A 21,777-nucleotide genomic window follows, 5' to 3' on the forward strand; every position below is an offset into this window, starting at 1 on the left:
GGACCCCAAAAGGCTGAGACCCCCGAGTGGTGCTCCCATATTCTTTGTCTGCCTGGAACTATCAAATACTGGCCATCTAAGAGTTGAAAGGAGCAGGCGCGCCCCCTTGTGGCTAAATGGAAAGTGATGGATTAGCTTAAGTCCTTAATAAGTATTATTAGGTCATTCTGGGGGCAGAGATTTGATTCAATCCTATTGTGCTTCCCTGAAAAAGAAAAAATTAGTTAAAATATGAGTCACGGTGGTCTATGACTCAGACCTTATCAGCGCCTCAGAAAAGCACAGCAGCATTCATTCAAAGATGTGCCCTTTCTCCAACCCTGGAAAACATGAAGTTATTATTAGACAGGCAAGAGTTAGGACTTGTGTTTCTTGACTCCAGAACCAAAATAAGGAGGCTTGAGTCCATCGAGGTAAGCTCCCTGTCTAGCTGTTTCATGCGTCCATTATCCCACCTCCCGCCTCCATGAATTTTCCCAAGATCCCGTGGGTCCGGAAATCCCCCGGCAGAAATTCCTTGTGATGGCACAGCTCAAAGACCACACCCCACAAGAGGCTTCTCCTAACTCCCCCACTCATCGGGCCGCTTTCCTCTATGACACTATTTTGCAGAAGACTGATACGGGCAGAGAAATGGCCCTAACTCAAGTCAGAAAGCCTCTCTCTGGCCCAGGAGATTGTGAGACTTCTATGTGGAAGAGCAGGGGCTGTTCGCCATCTGTGCTTATAGGAATGTTCATTCATTTTAGCCATAACTGACTCTTTGGGCCCACTTGGGTGTTTTTGGGGCAAAGATACTGGAGGAGTTTGCCATTTCTTTTCCTAGAGTCAAATACCCAGTAAGTGTTGGGGGCCAAATTGGAACTCAGACCTTCCTGATTCCAGAGCCAGAGCTCTATCCACTGGGTACCACTGAGCTTCCCTGTGCATGTGTATAGGCTTATAGCACATGAACATGGAAATGGAAGCAAAATGATCCGTCCATCAATTCAATTACAGATCAAAGAAACTGAAACAGTGGGAAGGTTCAACAACTTAGTCTGTTTCTGAAAAGGTCATAGTCTGGTTTGAGACCCTCTTGAAAAAAAAGACCCAGCTCATGCTACCCACTTACAAGCATAAACTAAAGTTCCATCTGGAGGTGATCAGTTCCTTTTAAAAAAATTCAAAAAAAAAAAGTATCTTCCTTACAGGGAACTCAAAGTTCCGATGTAAACATTCCCTGAATTCAACTCTCCGGTCGTCTGGGTCTGTCTTGGTAGCAAAGGGACCCTATGGTACCTAAGCACCAAAGCCGAGCTGTGTCCTCAGAGCGCTAGATCCATGTGAAATGTGCAGTGGGACATAGATCTTTTCCCCCCCCTAGAATCAGAAGAATGCAGTAGATCTTGGCTCTGCACTGAGGACCGTCCCTCTGAGCAGCATTCTGTCTGAGCCAGCTGTACCTCAGGCACTTACTGGCTCTAGGGTCTGGGGGTAGGTCATTTGACCTGAGTCTGAAGATAGCAATGTCACAGGGGGATGACATGGGGATAACTAACACAGAATTGCTCTAGGGGAGTAAATGAGAACTTGTGCAGACTTCATAGACAACACCACACGCATGCTAGCCAGTAGCATCATCGTTATCAAGACAAACACCAGGTTCCTTGGTATGGCCCACCAGAGACTTCCTTCCCCTCCTTCCAAAGCCTTCCATACAGCTAACCTCATTTTCCATCAGCTTTTTGGATTGATTTTGACTAAAGAAATATCATGCTCCTGAACAGGGCATCTCTCTCACTCCCTCTCTTCCTTCCTCCCCTTCTCTCTCTCTCTCTCTCTCTCTCTCTCTCTCTCTCTCTCTCTCTCTCTCTCTCTCTCTCTCTCTCTCTCTCTCTCTCTCTCCCATTTTCTCTCTCTGTCTCTCTCTCCCATTTTCTCTCTCTGTCTCTCTCCCTCTCTCTGTCTCTCTCTGTTTCTCTCTCTTCTCTCTGTCTCTCTCTCTCTGTTTCTCTCTGTCTCTCTCATCTTTCTGTCTCTCTCTCTGTTTCTCTCTCTATCTCTCTGCCTCTCTCTTCTCTCTGTCTCTGTCTCTCTCTCTGTTTCTCTCCCTCACCTTCTCTCCCTCCCTCCCTCATTCCTTTCCTCCTCATCTTTCTCTGTGTCTGTCTCTCTGGCTCAGGCTCTCTCTTCTGGCTCTGTCTCTGACTCTTCTGTCTCTCTGTTTCTCTCTCTGTGTGTCTCTCTATCTCTATCTTTGTTTTCTCCCTCCCTCCTTTCCTCTTTCCCTCTCTCCCTCTCTCTTCTCATAAACACACACAGAGAGAAACTTTTACTTTTCTTTTTGTGCATAGTTTTCCCCATTTAATGTAAGCTCCTTGAAGATGTTTTCTTTTCCTTATTTATATCGCCAGTACTTAACACAGTACCTGGCACATAAAAGGCACTTAATATTTATTGATTATTGACTATGGAGCTGATATAGAACTGTCATTGATTACTCTTTATGTTCAACTATTCAATCAGACCTCTTTTTATAATTCCGCCCTCTCTGTCAAGAGCAGGATTTTGTGTTCTATTATCTGTTCCCTGGGACCAAGATCAGTCATTATAATTGTTTGTGGGTTAGCTGCCTTTTCATGTTAATATCATTCATATTATTTTAGTCATATTATATATTATTATCCTAATTTTACTTATTTTGTTCCATATCAATTCACACAAAATATTCTATATTTTTCTAAATGCTTCATAATTGTGATTTCTAATTCTGTTTTAATATATTCTCTAATATTCAAATTTATTGAATCATCCCCTATTCAGAGGTCCCTACCTAGTTTCCATTTATTTATTACAATGAAGGAAGGAAGGAAGGAAGGAAGGAAGGAAGGAAGGAAGGAAGGAAGGAAGGAAGGAAGGAAGGAAGGAAGGAAGGAAGGAAGGAAGGAAGGAAGAAGGAAAGAAAGAAAGAAAGAAAGGAAGAAAGGAAGGAAGAAGAAAGAAAGAAAGAAAGAAAGAAAGAAAGAAAGAAAGAAAGAAAGAAAGAAAGAAAGAAAGAAAGAAAGAAAGAAAGAAAGAAAGAAAGAAAGAAAGAAAGAAAGAAAGAAAGAAAGAAAGAAAGAAAGAAAGAAAGAAAGAAAGAAAGAAAGAAAGAAAGAAAGAAAGAAAGAAAGAAAGAAAGAAAGAAAGAAAGAAAGAAAGAAAGAAAGAAAGAAAGAAAGAAAGAAAGAAAGAAAGAAAGAAAGAAAGAAAGAAAGAAAGAAAGAAAGAAAGAAAGAAAGAAAGAAAGAAAGAAAGAAAGAAAGAAAGAAAGAAAGAAAGAAAGGAAGGAAGGAAGAAAGGAAGAAAGAAAGGAAGGAAGAAAGGAAGAAAGAAAGGAAGGAAAGAAGGAAGGAAGGAAGGAAAAAGGAAAGAAGGAAGGAAGGAAGGAAAAAGGAAAGAAGGAAGGAAAGAAAGGAAGGAGGAAAAAAGAAGGAAGGAAAGAAGGAAGGAAGGAAAGAAATACTGCTATGATTATCTTGTTATCCTCTCTGTCTGTGGCACCCCAGGAGTATGTGTTCATTAGCAGAGAATGACTTGTTCTTGACAAAACTACACTGGTTTATTCAGACACTTTTTCTACATGTTCATTGGTGACCCTTTTAATGATTCATTTCCAGTTATCAAAGTCAAGGTTAATGTACAGGCCTAGAATTTGCAGACTTCATTTTCTCCCCCACCCCTTTTTGAAAGATTGAACTATATTATATCCTTTTAAAATCCTAGGATGTTTCTTCCATTTTCTGCCATCTTTCAAAGCTCACCCACAGTGGCTCATAAATTACATCTTCCGTTTCTCCAGGCCCCAAGGGAATAATGCATCTGGGCCTTCTAAGTGGAACTCAATCAAAGAATCTGGGGTTTTATTATTGCCTTAGTTGTTTTGGATTTTTTTCTCCCCATTGGACATTTTGAGAACATCCTTTCAGTGCATAGAGTATTCTCTTTGGCAGAGAAAATGACAGGGATGGAAACTACCTGTGATTTCACCGAGATCTTCTAGCTCAGTGGTCCTTAAACTTTTTAAACAGGGGGCCAGTTCCCTGTCCCTCAGACTGTGGGAAGGCCGGACTATAGTAAAAACAAAAGCTCAGACTCTGTCCCCGCCCCTCAACCCACTTGCCATAAACTGGCAGGCAGCATAAATGTCCTCAGTGGGCCACATCTGGCCCGCGGGCTGTAGTTTGAGAAGCTCCTTCGGCCAACACATACAGACACCTTCTTTTCAACTGAGACTCTTAAAAGAATCACGCAGGACATCCAGAATGCAGTTTACTTGCCCAGTAACATAGCTGTGTGCCCAAAGCAGTACTTGAACTCAAACTATCCTGACTCTAAGTCCAGTTCTTCTCTACTACACATACTGTCTCATCTCAAAGCAGTGGTGAGGATCAAGCATTTCCTGGTACCTGAAAACCATTCTATTCCTTATGTATCCTAGAAACCATTTAGTCCAATTCCTGCATTTTAAAAATAAAGTGCCTTATCAAGAGTCACAAAACTCATAAAAACCAAAGACTAAATAGAGCTGAGTAATGTCCCCTTTTCTCTTTGGTCTATATTCCTCTATCCACCCCAAGTAGCACCCTACCCCATCTTCAAACCTTTTCTTTTCCCCCCACTATTAAAAAATCCTTTCCTTCCATCTTTTGAAAGGAAAGAAGGGAAACCTTTCCTTCCAATTCTATTCCTGATACTATTCTTCAAAATCCAAATCACACATATGCTTATAAATTCATCCTCCGCACCTTATTTTTACTTAAATCCCTCCATGTCTTTGATTTTTTATTTATTATTCTTTTGTTTTCAATGTCTGTTTCACTCTCAAACTATCCTTCCTTCTCCCAGAAAGCCATCCCTTATAACAAAGAATGAAAAAGAGCAGAAAAAAATACGGTATAACTAAGCAATACATTGACCAAATCCATTATCATGGGCAGTGTCCCCTGCAAGCTCTGCAAAGAAAGAACAGGGTTTTCTCCTTTCTTCTCTTTTGCAGCCCAGCTGATTCACGGTGACTTTGCAGAATCTAGTTTCAATTTTTGTGTTAATATTATACTTCCCATTTACACTGTTGAAGTCATTGTGTTTATTATTTTCTCGGTTCTGCTTCCTTTGTCATGTATTGGCTAATATAAGCCCTCCTCTGCTTTGCTGTTCTGCACATGTGATGTTTCTTAAAGGCGGTTTTATTACATTATTTTCACATATCTCTCTTCTAGGACATATAACCAACAACAAATGAAGGGCTAAACATCTTCTCCAGTCCCAGCCAACTCTCACAAAGAAAATAACCCCCCCCCAAAAAAAGGAATCATGAACCAGGATGAGAATAATACAGCTGTTTCTTGGGCAGCTAGATGGTGCAGTGGATAGGCTTCAGGTCTGAAATCAGGAAGACCCGAGTTCAAATCTGGCCTCAGAAACATACTAGTGGTATGCCCTAGGCAAGTCATTTAACCCTTTTTGCCTCAAATAAGAGTAATAATTCTTGTGACAATCATATGAGATAATATTGGGAAAATGCTCAGCCTGGTAGATAGTAGATGCTTAGTCAATGATCATTTCCTTTCTAAAGGGCAAAAAGGTCTCAAAGATAAATAGCCTCAGGGACAGGTAGGTAGCTAGGTAGCCATGTTACCTCTTGTGGAAATACTCTATTCTCTCTAAAGAGGAATGGTTCTATTTTTTTTTCTTTAAAAATAGGGAAGATTGTGGCGGCGAGGTGTTGCCATGGATAGAATATCAGCCCTGAAGTCAGGAGGACCTGAGTTCAAATCTAGCCTTAGATACTTAACACTTCTAGTTGTGTGACCCTGGACAAGTCACTTAACCCCAATTGCCTCAGCAAACTAGATAGATAGATAAAATAACCTCGTGTATTAACAGTAGAGAATGCTAATCCTGGGCCTCCCTCCCTTATTTATTTATTTATCAGAGCCAACAAACCAGAGGCTTGGGCTTCAGGACCCACTTTGGAATTTCCTGGGTGTTCTAGTCTCTGCCAGAGTACCATTCACTCTGAATGGAGAGACCACATTTCCAATCTGCCTGGAGCAGCCTCCAAGTTGGAGCAGTTTTCTCTAAGGCTCTTACCAGCTCTAAGCAATCAACCTAACCTTGATCCTAAGAGATTATGATAATAATACTCCTCTGGCCTTGCCTGACCTCCCTTTCCTTGAAGCCCTCAAACCCCAGCCCATCTCCTCACTCTTTATACAGAAGCCCTAGTTCTAGTTTTCTGTCCAGGATCGTCTGCAATTTATTTTCTACTGAAAAGAGAGAAAAAAATCTCCTTAAACAAAGGAGATGATAGAATGCCATAAAATAAGCATTGCTCTGGAGTCAGAGGATAGGAGATCAGAACCTTCATCTGCCACTCAACATCCCCTGGCTTCTTTTGTCAGCTTCCAAATGAGGGCTTTGGATTAGATGGCCTCTGAGCCCCTGTAAGAGTCTAAATCTATGATTCTACACTCTTATTATTTCCTGGGGAAAGCCTGAGGACAACTGGTGCCTCATGTAATTGTGTCAATCGTATGCTGGGCTTGAAGAAAAAGAACCATGGGGAGTATCGATGCCCAGTACACCATGGTGGGAACAATCCTCCAAGGAGTCTATTTGCCAGCAGGCAAGAATAAATTTAGGGCGTTGAGGGAGATGAATTCTTGTTATGACAGAAAAGCCAGTCCTTGGCCAAAGCCAGAAATAGCAAGAGGCAACAGAAGGGAGATGGAACACAAATGAGTCTGCAATGGTGTCCTCAAACTCCAAGTGCCAGCAGAATTCTCCCAGCCCTTGAGGCCACAAGGGGAACCACAACACCTGAAAAATGTCAACAAAACTCCAGGCTAGCTGCAAAGGTCAAAGTTCCTGTCACTGGGGAACAGCTGCACGCTCCCTCACCCTGTTCATCTTTGCAAAGAAATAGTATTCCCTCTTCTCCTCCCATAATATCTTTCTTGAAATTATCATTTCTCTATCAGTGTCTGTAAAAAATGATACTCATTTGATGTACTGAATGAGGCTGGCTAGGAGAGAATAGAGAATGACTCCATTGTCCTTTTAGTTGCCTCATAATGGCTAGTGAATTTTACATATAGAATAGAAGACTGAGATCAAGAAGATCTGCTATACTGTCCAGCTGTAGCCCAATGTGAGCTTTTTGAAAGCATATAGGATGCCTTTAAGTTTCTTGTATCCTGAAGTGGGGATCAGACGGAGGCAAGGCCGGCCCCTAATGTGGGCTTCCTCATCCAGGGATCCATAAAATTTAAATACACACATATACATATACATATTTAATATACCTATATATATATATACATATATAAACTCACATCTAGAGAATTGCATTTCAATATAATTGGTTTCCTTTATAATACTAAGTATTTTCTTTTAAATATAAATGTATTTCTCCAGTGAACCATATTCTAAATTCCAAACAAGTTTCTGAAATTCAATTCACCGCTAATTAGGAGCTGACTGTGTATAAGGCCCTTACAAACCGCGAGCACATAATAGATTTTGCCTACTGACATGATAGAAGTATATAGGAGAGATATATATACATATACATATGTATGTATGTATATAAATGTATAATAGAACTATATAGGAGATGGACAATGAGTGGTCCAAACAATGGCTGCTTCTGGAGGACCAATGGATGCTCCTGGAGTAATGAAGGGGTACTTCCCATAAAAGATGGCATTTCAATTCTGACTTCAAATAAAGTGACTGTTATTTTGACAAATTGGATGGCTACTTCCCACTTCTGGTGATTCATTTGGATGCAAATCATATTAAAAGGCTGAGTCTAGGAAAGGAGTCAGGAACGAAGATCTTAAATCGTGGGCAAGAAGCTACAGGATTCAAGGGCACATGGTATTGTCTTCAGTGCTGACAAGTGAAGGCCTGAGTGGCAAGAGAAAGGCAGAATGGAGAAATGGAAAACTTACAAGAAGATCATGATATAAACACAAAATATACTTTAAATGTGTTTAAAATAAATAAAATAAAATATGAGAATACTATGCTCCTGGCCAGGGATGGAAAATAACTAACAATGCTTGTGGAGAATGGTAGGAGTGTCAGAGGATTGGAAAAAGTAAAAAAAAAAAAAAAAAAAACCCAAAACACAGGCGAACAGATAGATAAATAGATAGAATGATAGATGGATGGATAGATAGATAGATAGATAGATAGATAGATAGATAGATAGATGGATGAATAAATGGATAGATAGATAGATGGATGGATGAATAAATGGATAAGTAGATAGGTAGGTACATAGATAGTAGATAGATAGATAGATAGATGATAGATAGATAGATAGATAGATAGATAGATAGATAGATAGATAGATGGATGTATAAATGGATAAGTAGGTAGGTAGGTACATAGATAGTTAGATAGATAGATAGATAGATAGATAGATAGATAGATAGATAGATAGATAGATAGATCCTGATTTTCAAAAAGAAGAAAAAAGTTAAGGGAGTAGAGTCTACAAACCTTAAGCCAGGAAGCTTAATTCCTTGCATAATGTAGACTGGATAATCAAAAGGCTATATTTAGAAAAGCCAGTAATGACCACAAAGAGCTAAAATAGCTTAATTAGGAAAGGATTGCTTTAAAAGGGTTACTAGACTAAAGAGATTAGGAGGAAGCTGTAGATAAAATTTATCTCCATTTTCTTGAAACATTTCATTAAATCCCCAGTGCAATTGTTGTGGATGAGATGGAGACATGGGCTAGAAGAAGTGATAAGATATCTCAGTGGCTTTAGAACTGGCTGAATGGCCAGACCCAAAGAATACTATATTCATGGTTTGATTTCAACTTGCTAAGGAAGTCTCTGTTGACCTGTGATTCTGTTCTCTGGGTGCTGGGCATGATTTGGATAAAGCCACAGAGCGCGTGCTTATCACTTCCACAATGAAGTTGAATAACATGTATTTGAATCAAGAGTCAAGATCAGGGCAAAGCTGAAAAGATGAAACACAGTGGGGCCTGCCAAGGACCAGAACTGGTCTCTAACCTGTCAGTGACGGGACCTGAACAGAGCAGACAGAGAAAGGAGAGTCAGGAGTCAAACCAAAGTTTAATTTCAAAGTGAGGAAAGCAGTTTGTAAGCAAACACATGTGCCAGAGCCCCATCCCTAGTGATGGAGGGGACAAGGCAGTGTGGGAAGATCTCAGAAGCGATACCTTTGGCTACATAGTGAGCTGCGCCTTGACAGTGAGGAACAACAGTAACAATATGTCAAGTCTGATTCACAGCCAGGCTTCATGACCAGAAGCAATTCTGGGATTTTATTGTGGCTGAGATCATCCAGACGGTGAGTGCAAAGGAGTGTTATTATGTGGAGGACAGGGCAGAGCCTGCTTGCTGGACTTTAGCTCTGGAAAACCAGAGTATCTCCTAATATCTTGACAGGAAAAATATAAAGTCAACCACACGATATTGAGCAGACTCCCTAAAAATAGGGCTCTACAGTCACTAGAGGGCCAGCCATGGAATCAGAAAGACCTGACATTTATATATATATATATATATATATATATATATATATAATCCAGTCTCACCTATTTCCTAGATGAGAAACTCTGGACAAGTCATTTTACTTCTGTTTGCCTCAGTTTCCTTGACTGTAAAATGAGGCTAAATAACAGATCCTATCTTGCATGGTTGTTGTGAGAATCAAATGAGATAATATTTGTAAAGCTCTTAGTATAGCTCATTGGGTTTCCTTCCAGCTTTAAATCAATGGTTCTTTTGAACAATGAATGGAAGGAAACAAGATAGAATGAAAGGAATTCTGAGGATGGGTGCTTATAAATTTAAATAGGTTCAAACTTATGGATCCAAATCTTCCCCATCCCTACCCTGGCCCTTCCATTGCTAAATCTGTTGTCCTCAGAACCAAGCCGGTACACTATTTACCTCTTTGAGGGCAGAGACTCTTATCTCTTTCTGCATTCCTACCTTGGTACCTGATACTGAGCAGATGCTCAATAAATGTTGATTGCTTGATTGATTCTAACTGTTGAGGACATTTAAATTGCTCCCGGGTCTTTCCTTTTTTTTTTTTTTTTTTTTTTTTTTTTTTTTGCTGAGACAAATGGAGTTATAAATGACTTGCCTACGGTCACACAGATAGAAAGTGTTAAGTGTCTGAAATCAGATTTGAACTCAGGTCCTCCTGACTTCAGGCCTGGTGCTCTATCCACTATGCCACCTAGCTGCCCCCTCCAGTATTATTTTCTTAATAATCCTTTTTTTGTTTTGTTTTGTTTTGTTTTTTGCAAAGAGAAACACAAATTCATTCATTCATTTATTTGTTTGTTTGTTTGTTTGTTTATTTATTTATTTATTTTAACAATCCTATTTACAAGCAATTGATCTTGTCCTGCAAGTGCTTAAGTCACAGTTCTTTGTTTCTGAACTTAGTTCAGAATTCAGTTGGCCTGTGATGGGTTAAGATTTAAAACTTCAGCTCTCCTTGTCCCAAGGAATTTTGCTAACCTTGAGAAATGAGAGTGAAAGCAAAGATGGGGCTGACATCTTTACTCCATCAAGCTTTTCATTTCAGGGATGTCTGGTTTGTTGCCCAAAGTTTGGCTGCTATCTCACACTTGGAATCAAATAATGAGCATTTCTTCATTTCATGAGATAAGAAGAGGGGGGTCATTGCTAGCCCCCATTAGCAAACTTTTAACCAATCACATTGGTCCCCAAGCCTCAGCTTTGTAACCAATTATTTCATATTAATTCCTTTGATGTCTTCTACCCTATTCTATTTTTCAGTATTCCCCAAACCCTATGCATAAGGGGAACTGTCCTTTTGCTCAGAGTATTTGGCATAAATGCATCAAATCACTGACCAATTTATTGACAGGTACCATACCCCTGTCCCATACCTATGAAAATCCACTTCAATTACTTTTTTTGTCAAATTTCACTGGAGACACCATGTGATAGGAGACAAACGACTCACCTTTCCAGGTCTCAAGTTCCTAATCTGCAAAATGTGGGGGCTGGATTAAAAGCACTCTTAGATCCCTTCCAGATCTAAACCCAATGAGCCCATGATCCCATCCTATCCCAACACCCTTGTTGATATCAATGCTCTTCTTTCAAAAGAGAAGTCAGAGCAAAGTACTCAGAAATGGGAGAGAAGTCTTAAAAACCATTTATGAATCACATGGAACATGAGCAATAGCGGGCATGGAAAACCTCCCCAAGCTTGCCTGGGACAAGCAATCTTTAAAGAGAAGTCGTGCCCAGCTAGCTGACAGTGGAGGATGGAGGGGGACACGTCTGACAAACATTTGCCAAGCCAGGAGATGTCAGAGCTTGGTGAAGAGTAAGCAGATGTGTATCCTGTCGGCATCCCCTCCCGGAGACAACTCTGGTGAATCTGTGGCATTTGCACATGGCATCTGTGGTTATTTTGATCCCGGAAACAGAGCTTTGAGATCAACGGATGAAAGGCAATATGGAAAGAGACAATATTTAATTGAAATCCTCAGCAGGCTGTCAACTTGTGACAGACTGTGGGTGCAATAAAAACCTGCTAGTATCTGATAATCCCTCCTTCTTTGGACCATATTCTACCACCATGACTCGGGAATAATAGAAATAGACAATGGACATGAGAAAGTTGTACTCAGACTTCAAAACTCAAGGTGAGGGCAAAATACAGTTTGAGATCTTGAGAAACTGAGGCAAAGTAGCACCTCAATGGACATATTCAAAAGTCCTAGATTGGGAAATTCCAACCAGCTTGGCTAAGGAGTTCTCAGCATACACTCTGTCTGAAAGGATGAGTCCTTGATTTCTGAAGTGGTGCAAATTTACTCAGCTTCCCAGCTTATGAGGTACATTTAATCCCACAGAAGGACAGATGGTGGAACCTAAATATAATTCTGGTGGAAGTCTTTAAGAATCTAAATCTGAGATTATGATTGTGTCCAGACATGGAAAATGAATTGGCTTTAGATTAGTCAATGTCTCTCTTCCTCTGAAATCTTTTAATTATCCACTGGGGCTGCAACAAAATGATTCATCTCCGACCATACAATAATATTAATAATGACAATGAATCTATATTTCCATCAATGCAAGATGATCCTGGTGTGGAACGCTCTCTACAAGATAGAGTAGCAAGGCAATGCTTTGGATACGATGCCGGACATGGAATCAGGAGAACTTGAGTTCAAATCTGTGCTTAGCTACTTCCTAGTTATGAGAGCCACATCACCTGTCTGCCTCAGTGTCCTTTTTGGTAAAACAGGGATAATAATAGCCCCTACCTCCCAGTGTTCTTGCAAGGATAACATGAGATAATATTTTTAAAGTACTTGACAAACCTTAAACTACTACTACCTAAATGCTAGCCATTGTTGTTGTTGTTGATCAGTTAGCACCTGATCTTCAAGTTATACTTTTAGTGAGTAGCCTGGGATGTGTTTCAGTGACTTTTCCAGGATCATTCAACTAGCATGTATCAAATGAAGGACCTGATCTCATGTTTTCCAGATTTCAAGGCTGGCTTTCTATCTACTTTGTCTGACTACTACTCAATAATATTGATAATGATTATTATATCTAATCAAAAGAAAATGATATGACCAACACAAATAATAATCCATGTATATATGGTACTTTGAAGTTTGCCAAATATTTTATATTGAAATATCAATTGAGATAGCAAATCTATAACATGGTTGTTGCTTTTATCTCAATTTTGCAGATGAGAAAATTGAGACTAAGACAGACACAGCTTTCGGATATCTGGAGTGGGATTCAAACTCAGATCATGAAAATAATCAACATGAATCAAGCATGGCCATAATGAGATTCTATTGTGTCATCCTTAGACAAGTTGTAAAATACTTTCTATGGAAGTCTGGATTCTCAAGGACCTTTTTCTTAAACATTTACCTCTTACAAAAAAAAGGAGCTATAAGTAAAAAAACAAAAAGCAAATATTCATCAATGTTGGGAAGGTATATGAATTATGAATTATGGTATTTAAATTTTCTACTTTAAAATGTATGAAATCTAAGACTAAGAGGAAAACTTTGATTTTTATTCAAATGATACTTCATTTGAAAGTTAAACTTCTAAGACTTCTCCCCCTGAAACAGTGATGTAAAGAAATATTTCCAAAGTATAACATTACAATTTTCTAGAAGTTTGGATGAGGTAATCATATCTTCCAAACCTTAATAAAAATTATCTGAAAGTTTAAGAAGTCATGTTTTCAACAGGAGAACTTAAGATGCAGAATTCTGTAGTGGAAAGAGAATTAAATCTGGCAGGAGAAGACCTGAATTCAACCCTGCTTCTGCCACCTAAATGTACGAGATCTTGGACAAGTCAATCTCCTTTTCTGGTTCTGAGTTTTTTTCTTTGAAATGTGGGAGGTGAATTAGATTACCTGCCATGTTGCTTTCATGTCTGAATCTGATTTTTTCACCCTTGAAGCATATAATCCTGGGTGAGGAGAAATTCAGTAAGAAGCTCTCTACAGTTAAATGAAGAAAGAATGGAGCACATAACCTGATATATTTCTGCATTCCCACACATTACAACATCAACAGAGGGCTGCATACCATTTGTCATCAAGGGATTTAAATAGATTTTTCCGACATGATCTAGTTCAGGGCAATCTCTGGATTGCCAATCCAGACATTCCAAAATATTCCTTTGATGAGCCCCTTTATAATCCTCAAAGCATTTCCTGTATGAGTCAATATAGAGCAGGGTGGTGACATAGGAGGGCTGCCAAATCATTTGCATTGCGAGCTGAAAGCTAGGTAGAACACAGCCACCCACTGCCGGAGTTCTATAAGATGATAATTTTGTACAGCCCCAAAACGATGTTATAAATATCCAAATGGCTTCTTAGAAGAAAAAAAAAAAGGTTCTTCACTCCCGAATAGACAACATAGACCACACAATATTCCCTTGCTAAGACAAGCTGGGATTGCCACAATACTTCCCCTGCCTTCCCCACATGCCCATGGCATTAATCAGTCTTGATATTCCAAAATATTCTTTGATGGGACGACCTAAAATCGCCAAAATATCCTATTACCCACTCCCAGATTGAGAACCCTTTTGGACAACATGGTAAGACTTTCAAGGCAACATTGCAAATATTGAATGAAAATTATAGCAGAGAAAAGATGATAAAGAAAGAGAATGGACCTTTAATTTCACTGGTAGAAGAAATCCTTAAATAAGACAGTGCCTTCTACCACTTTACCCAGCCCATTTCTATAGTTGTCAGGCACTAAGAAGTTAAGTCACTTGCAAAGGGTCACTTAGCCAGAGTGTGTCAAAGGCAGGACCAAACTGTAGTTTTCTTGATGTCAAGGCACTTTCCCATCATCTTACTGTGCTGCCTCATCAACCAATAGAATAGCAATGAGCAAATACACTCATGGCTTCACTGGCAAGAAATGTCTTTATTCAAATTGACAGTTTAAACAAGATTTGGTTTTATTGGATTGACTGTGTTTGTTTATATACGAACCACCAAAGCAGTCTTGAAACAATTGAGGCAGGACAAACTTTCTCTGCCTTTTGCCATTAATAAAAGCATCTCTTGGCTCCTGTTTACACGCATCCCGACTCAAACCCAAACTCTTTCATGCTGCGCTCCAGAAAACAGTTTCACTGCTAAGAAGCCACAGTGTGAAGTGATAGGAGACGCAGATGTTCCCCAAAGGCCAGTAACTGTATCACGAAGACGCAATGATTTAAATAAGGAGAGTAAAGCCCTTGGCAATCCTGCAGCAGGGCTAGAAAACAGCACTTGGCAAATTAAATTTAATCTCGAAATTGGATTTAGAAACCACTTACCTCTCTTGGCTTACAGTAGTGATGGCGATGCTTGGAAGTGTCAGCAAAGGAAGAGTGGTGGGTCTTGAAATGCTATCTCCATCAGGCGTTCGGGCTCTTTCCGACTGTCTCTGGGACAGCGGGGGCAACTGGAGATTCCCAGAGCAGCATCTTCTCCCTCTCCAGAGGTCGATCCCCAGGGTGTTACTGGAAGAGCTGTAAGATTTACTCAGGCTGCATTCCAAGTAATCCTTAACATTCTGGAATGAAAAGAAGGAAAAAAAGAACAAAAGAAAAAGTGAATTATGAATGTGATGGATAATTTTACTGAGGGAAATTAACTGGACCCAAAGATCAATTTCCACAATGGCTATGATGTATGTATAAATGGAAAAGATCACAAAAATGAAATTCAACACTGAGTAATGGAAAAAACAATGAAAGTTTCACTAAAGATATACTTGAAGATATTCCCTCCTTCATGGCTGAGAATATATATGTGTGCTTATATACAAATATAATAGATAAATTTATTAACATATAATATAAATTATTATAATTATATATTATATAATTATAATTATTATATATTTATATATGATTATATATAATATAATAATAATAATATAAATTAATAATATAAATATTCAACATTCACAGTCATGAGAGAGGAAATATTTCTATGTCTTCTCTGGGCACTTCACTGTTTTTTCCATTGCTCTATGTTGGACTTCCTTTTTGTGATCTTCCCATATATACATCACAACCACTGTGGACATTGAACTTTGGTTTCTGTTTATTTCATTCTGTGGAATAACATATCCGTATTCATTCTGGTCCTATGACTTCAAAGTCTCCCAAATTCAGAACCCTTTCTATTGAATCATTAGCTGATCTTCTGATTTTTGGTTATGTCTGTAAAACACAGACATGTGTCTCTAATGTTTCTAATATATAAATATGATCAATTTAAATTTAATATTGAGAAGAATTACAATCTTAGTTCTAAATCAAATATAGTTAATTATCAATTATCTCAAAAAATCTGCAAGATTTTTCTCTGCATCCCAGTTTGCCTGCAGGAAAATTTTCACCATTCATCAATTGGTATATCTTCAGGGAATGAACATTAATTTTAATATTAGCCTTGGGGAAATATAATGTAAAATATAGATTTTCTGTTACTAATAATAATGATGATAATAATAAATATCCATCAGTTAAAATGTTCCAAGTGGGAACTATTTGGGGATATTTGGGAATGATCTACTTCGTCTATCCCCAATTCCATCATGTTCTATTCTTTAAGAGCCAATAATTGCAAGGATTATTAGCAAAGAAAAATCTAGAAGTAAATGCCTTAGCAAAATAGAAGAGAATAAAGGGAAAACTTAGAAAAGAACAGAAAAAGTCTCTGCTCATTGACCCATATGAATATTTGTGGTACCCCAAGCTAAGGGAAATTACCATAGTTATACAATGGATGATATGTATCTGCCTAAGGTCTCTCCTTTTTTTTTTTCCTTTCTCATACACTTGCTATTTTGTGGGCATAATGATCTGCTCCTGAGGGAACTCTCTTCACTAATCCAGACCAGCAACTGTTATGAAACTTAGAATCTTAGAGAGTCATTTGGGAGCACTGAAAGACATGAAACTTGTCCACAGTCACATATCCAGTATGTAGCAGAAGCAGGACTTGAATCCAGATTTTCCCAACTCCAAGAGCAGCTAGACAATTTCTGTCTTTATTTTTAAATCCCCTATGTTTAATTCAGAACATGCTGGGCTTCTGGAATCCTTCCACTTCCTCCACCTTAGAGAGAAAGGGATCAGTCCTGTAGACATTGCTACACCAGCCTGATGGGCCCTCCCACTTGACCAACCCCATGGAAGTGACTGTGATGAGAATGCTAAAAGGCAGAGGATTTGGCTTGGGCTCCTTCTCAAGGATGAAGCTATGCTAATTCACTCGGGTGAATGAAGGATCTAACTTCCCACACTGTGATAGACAGTCAGATAGAGAACTGATGTAACATCTGTACATATGCTATAGTATTGCACAATACACATATATACAAACACACATGCATATACATGCATGTATACATTCAGGCCCAGTATATTATACGATGCTTATCATGCACTCAAGCATGTGTGTATAATGCATTGTGTGCTCATATATGTACACATGTGTTTATATGTATGTATTGTGCTATCTAGGTTCTCTGTTTTACTGCATATGGCAAGCTAACCATTTAAGTTTTCTTCATTCTCTTGTTATCTCCTCTGTTAGACATTCCAAAAGGACAGTAATTTGGACTCACAAGTGAACAAGATGGGTAGAGCAGAGCAGATGGCTTCCAGGAAATTACAAAGTTCTTTTAAGATTTCCAACTTTTATGAGAGATAATTATTTTTCTCTTATATGGGTAACCGTTTGCTAAGGGGAAGATCCAGAATTTTTTCTCTTCCTGTTTCCTCATTCTCTGCTCTGTCAGATCAGTCCTTGAGAGGTGGGACTAATATTGAGATTGCATTTAACTCTGTCCTCACTCTTACTTAGATGCCATCCAAGTAGGAAAGCCCATCGTGTTCTGCTCTGGCTTGGGTAGATCCTTTTTTTAGATTGTCTTGGCTGGGCATGGTCAGGAAGCAAAAGTGACATAATCAAAGTCACATCCCCCAGGGCCTCATTAGAAAAGGTCCAACTTTCATTATAATTTTCATTCTTCTTATTCATTGTTAACCATCAGAATTGACTATCACCTACAGGGAAACTGACTCTTCCAAGGGCACATAAGCCTCAAGAAATCACTACAATCTGTCTTTGGTTTAAAGGTGATGGTCAAATGATAATCCTTTTTAAAAATTACATAAAATGGTTAATTATTCAGAAATTTTTCTCAGACTTTTTATACATCACATTTTCTCCTGAAACAAAAGCCTATCTTTGAAATATCAAGTCTCCTGGCATTTTTTATTTATGTCTGTGAGATGTGGAACATTAGAATCTCCATAGAAGGAAAATAAGGATCACCCAAAGGGCAATAGAAATGCTTTTGGGAAGATGGCAGTGCATTACAAAAGGGAATTACAAATGAAAAGTTGTACAAAAAGTAGAATCAAAGAGATGTAAGTAAAAAAAAAGTCAATGTGTGTGTGATGGGTTCATAGAAGAAGGATCAACAAAGAAGAGCCCATCAGTTTCAATGGTCATATATGAAGGGAACACAAGATGGACCTTCCCTCCATCATGATGCACTGAGAGAAAATAATGGAAGAGTCAATCAAGATAAGAAGGCCTGATGAGTTTGAATCTGTATCATTGAAGAGAATGTCCACAGGCCCCTTGGTAGATTGTATATAATTGGTTACATAAAATACCAACAAAAATCCAGTTTGATTCTGTTCTTATTAATGGCTAAGAAGGAAAGTGTTAGGTTCTTGCTAAGTGCTAAGTCGGTATTTAACAATTCTCTAGTCCACACCTTTTGGTTCCGGTCTTTAAGGGGAGTTTTACCCCTTTGAACTTCTGGGGAGGAGCTTACATGTTTAAGAGGAGCAAGTTCATTGGTTGAAGTATTTTTCCCACAAGCCCCTGAGTTATCCCACGCCCATTCTCTGGAAGGATAAAAGAAGCAACATTGGGCCTGGAGAAGGAGTCTACTCTAGGCTCTCTACAGGAAGAAGTGTCTGGCCGGGAGATTGAGTTGAGACAGCAGATCTCCTCCCAGAGAGCCATCAGCAGTTTCTGGAGACAACAGAACTTTACATATTGGCGCCCACAACGTGGGGCAAGGACTTTTGCTTATCCTGACAAGGACTTATTCTGAGCCCTTCAGAGGAGCTAGCCCAGACCTTCACAGGAAAGAAGAATTTGTTATTTTTTAAGTTATAGCTTTTTATTTTCAAAATATATACAAAGATAGTTTTCAGCATTCAACCCTGCAAAACCTTGTGTTTCAATTGTTTTTTCCTTCCTTCCCTCAACCCCCTTGCCTAGACAACAAGTAATCCAATATATGTTAAACATGTGCAATTTTTCTCCCTATATTTCCACATTTATTATGCTGCACAAAGAAATAAGCATTTATATATTTATTTATTTTATTTATTTATTTACATATATATGTTTATATATTTTCCAGGCACTATGCTAAGCCCTTTACAAATATCTTATTTGATTCTCAAAATAATCTTGGTCCATAGGTACTATTATAATTCCCATTGTATAGTTAAGGAAAGGCAGGCAGGCAAGAGGTGAAATAACTTACCCAGTTACACAGTTAGTAAATATCTGAGACTGGTTTTGCATTCAGTTCTTCCTAATACTAGGCCCATTACCTTATCCAGTATGGCTGTCTAGCCTTTCAAAAGCCAAATGTTGCGTGTGCTCTCTATGGGTGAATATCATACATTTCTATATTTATATAATTTCCAATTTCATTGGGATTATGAACTAACTTCTTCCCTAAGAATTATAAAATCTCAATCAATAAATTAGGAACAGAGGTATGATATCCAGGTCCATTCCATATGAGCAATATGCTTGTCTCTGATCATCCCAACAGAGTGGTTTGAAGCCAGAGTCAAACAGAAACCTCCAACTGTGTGTGTGTGTGTGTGTGTGTGTGTGTGTGTGTGTGTGTGTGTGTGTGTGTATTAATTGCCTTCCAGGCTTAAAAGGATTGGTCAGGATGCTACTAATTAATGGATAGGACTTGGCTGGGAAAGTAGCCCCCAGAGCTTTGAATTATTTGAAGAGCAAAATGTGAGCACAGAATGAGAGCTTGTGGTTGGAGTCCTGAGTAATGTCAGTCAGAAAGGCTGATGAAAGTACCCACAATAGGAGGCTAACAGAGTTTGGGAAATGTTTGTGTGCATGTTCAGGTGGGGATCTGTAAGGGCCCTTTAAATGGGCGGGCACAGTGCAACAGATTTGAGTTGCCCAGAAGTATTCTCTGTGGATATAGGACTGCCCTGTGGGTGGGATCTTGGCTATATTGAGATAGCTTCATAATGAGTGATGGCTCTCTCGCTGGTTGGCTGTGTGTGTGACCTCACAGGCCCTTTATAAGCCCACTGCAGGCAGCAGTCGCTCTCTTTAACCTGGCTCCCTAGGCCTGGGGTAGCCAAGCCAAGCCAAGCTGATGGATAGCCGAGAGAGGTAAGAAGTTTGGTAGTGAACACGTGGGTCTTCAAACCAGGTGCTCATTAGGGAACTAACAAGTCAGGGCATCAAGTCAGGGAATTATGTGAGTAGGTATAATAATGGCTTTTAAGACACGTGGCTGTTCTTGAGTGCGCTACCGGTTATTAAACTATAGATTCAAGAAATTGTGGCCAGAGACCTTTGAAGGCCTCAGAGGAGGCGAGCCAGGTAGAGTTGATACTACAAAGGTCAGTGGTCAAAGGTACTCTGTTGGGCCTAGGACACACTGGTAATAGTAACTGCCAGGAGGGCATGTTACAAATGGCGCCCAACATGGGGCGCCAAAATGCTGGAATTCTGTCTTTCCAGAAATCAGCTGGAGTCAGGATCACTAAACGTCTTTATTCTTGATCAAGGTCAGAGGGTTAGGCCTAGCAACGTCACACACACCTTCCTCCCTCAAACGCCTGGAGAGACTGACTCAGCATCTGAGTCTCAATTCCTTTTCCTCCTCCTACTCCTCCCACACACGTCACTTCCCCCTCTTTGTCCCACCAATCAGGTCAGCACAGAACAGCTGGGGAGGGTCAACCTTCAAACAAGTTAATAGGGAACTGTCCAATTGGCAATTAGTCTCTTGTGCTTCATTATCCAAGTGGATTGCTCAGTTCTAGCCCTTTATAGGGATCCTATTGGTTATTTGTCAACTTAAAAGGTAGAAAGTATCCCTAGATCAAATATGGATCAGAGGGCATGGGGAGAATGGAGGAACAAAGTGGGGCACAGAGACAGGAGCCTCTGGCATGGAAATTCAGTCAGAGAGACTGAATAAATTCAGGCTCTTGACGCCCTTCCCACAGATCAATGTCAGCTTTCTGACTTAGTGAAAAAATAGCCCTGACATATATGAATAATACTGTTTTGAGCTCCCAGTGGCTTCACACAAGAAAAAACAGCATTTAGGAACCCCCAAGAGAGTCAGATTATAAACAGTTTCATGAAAGCACCTAAAGTGGCAGAAGTCAAGTGAAGAGGGATGCCTGTTTGGGGAAGAACAGGTCAGTAACTTTTCTTTGTCAAAGACAAATAAATGAGAGTATTAGAGATATATGTCACATAATCAATTCTTTTATAAATATTCAACTAAGTATAATTATTAATGTAGAAAATCAACTATAAATTTTCAATTTCTCCCTTGCAGTCAGAAATCATTTAATTACTTGAGTTAGGGGGAAAATTTTAAAAATCATAATAAATAAACTTCAAAATAAAATTATACCTTTGCTCAATATTTAACTACTAAAGTGTTATACATTAACTTGTTTATTTTTCTCCTTAGATATCATGTATGAGCTGGTCTCCATCCTTACTCCAGCTTCTTAATCAGAGTTCATCTCACTCTGGGATGCACTTCAGGGTAATTAAGTGTCTTGTTTCCTTAGTCCTTCTTAAGTAAAGCTTTGTTTTTCCTGTCCTTCTTGCTCAAGAAACCACTTAATTCCTGCTAGACAATGATAGCCTTCACCTGCTGCAAAGAAATCCCTATTCCTTATTTGCTTCACACCAATGATTTTCTCTTGTACAAAGTGGGCTATGGTATATGGTATGTGGTAGGTGGGTGTGAGTGAGTGGGGAAGGAAGAAAAGAGCTGAAGGGGGAAAAGAGAGATGAAGGAAAAGGAGGGAGAGAGGAAGAGAGAGATACAGAGACAGACAGACAGACACAGGGAGCAGGGAGACAT

The 21,777-nt window shown here is 39.2% G+C and overlaps 1 protein-coding gene across 4 annotated transcripts in view; it reads right to left on the reverse strand.

Annotated features, from left to right (window-relative positions):
• Nucleotides 1–21,777, reverse strand: part of PDE4B (phosphodiesterase 4B) — a 667,172-nt gene that overhangs the window by 498,455 nt on the left and 146,940 nt on the right. For all 4 annotated transcript variants that reach the window (XM_074265715.1, XM_074265720.1, XM_074265718.1 and 1 more), the window contains one exon: nucleotides 14,903–15,141. In XM_074265715.1, coding sequence (XP_074121816.1) covers nucleotides 14,903–15,141 — 239 coding nt within the window. The remainder of the gene's footprint in view (nucleotides 1–14,902; nucleotides 15,142–21,777) is intronic.

Source organism: Sminthopsis crassicaudata, chromosome 4 (genome assembly GCF_048593235.1).
Source record: "Sminthopsis crassicaudata isolate SCR6 chromosome 4, ASM4859323v1, whole genome shotgun sequence".
NCBI classification, from domain to species: Eukaryota; Metazoa; Chordata; class Mammalia; order Dasyuromorphia; family Dasyuridae; genus Sminthopsis; species Sminthopsis crassicaudata.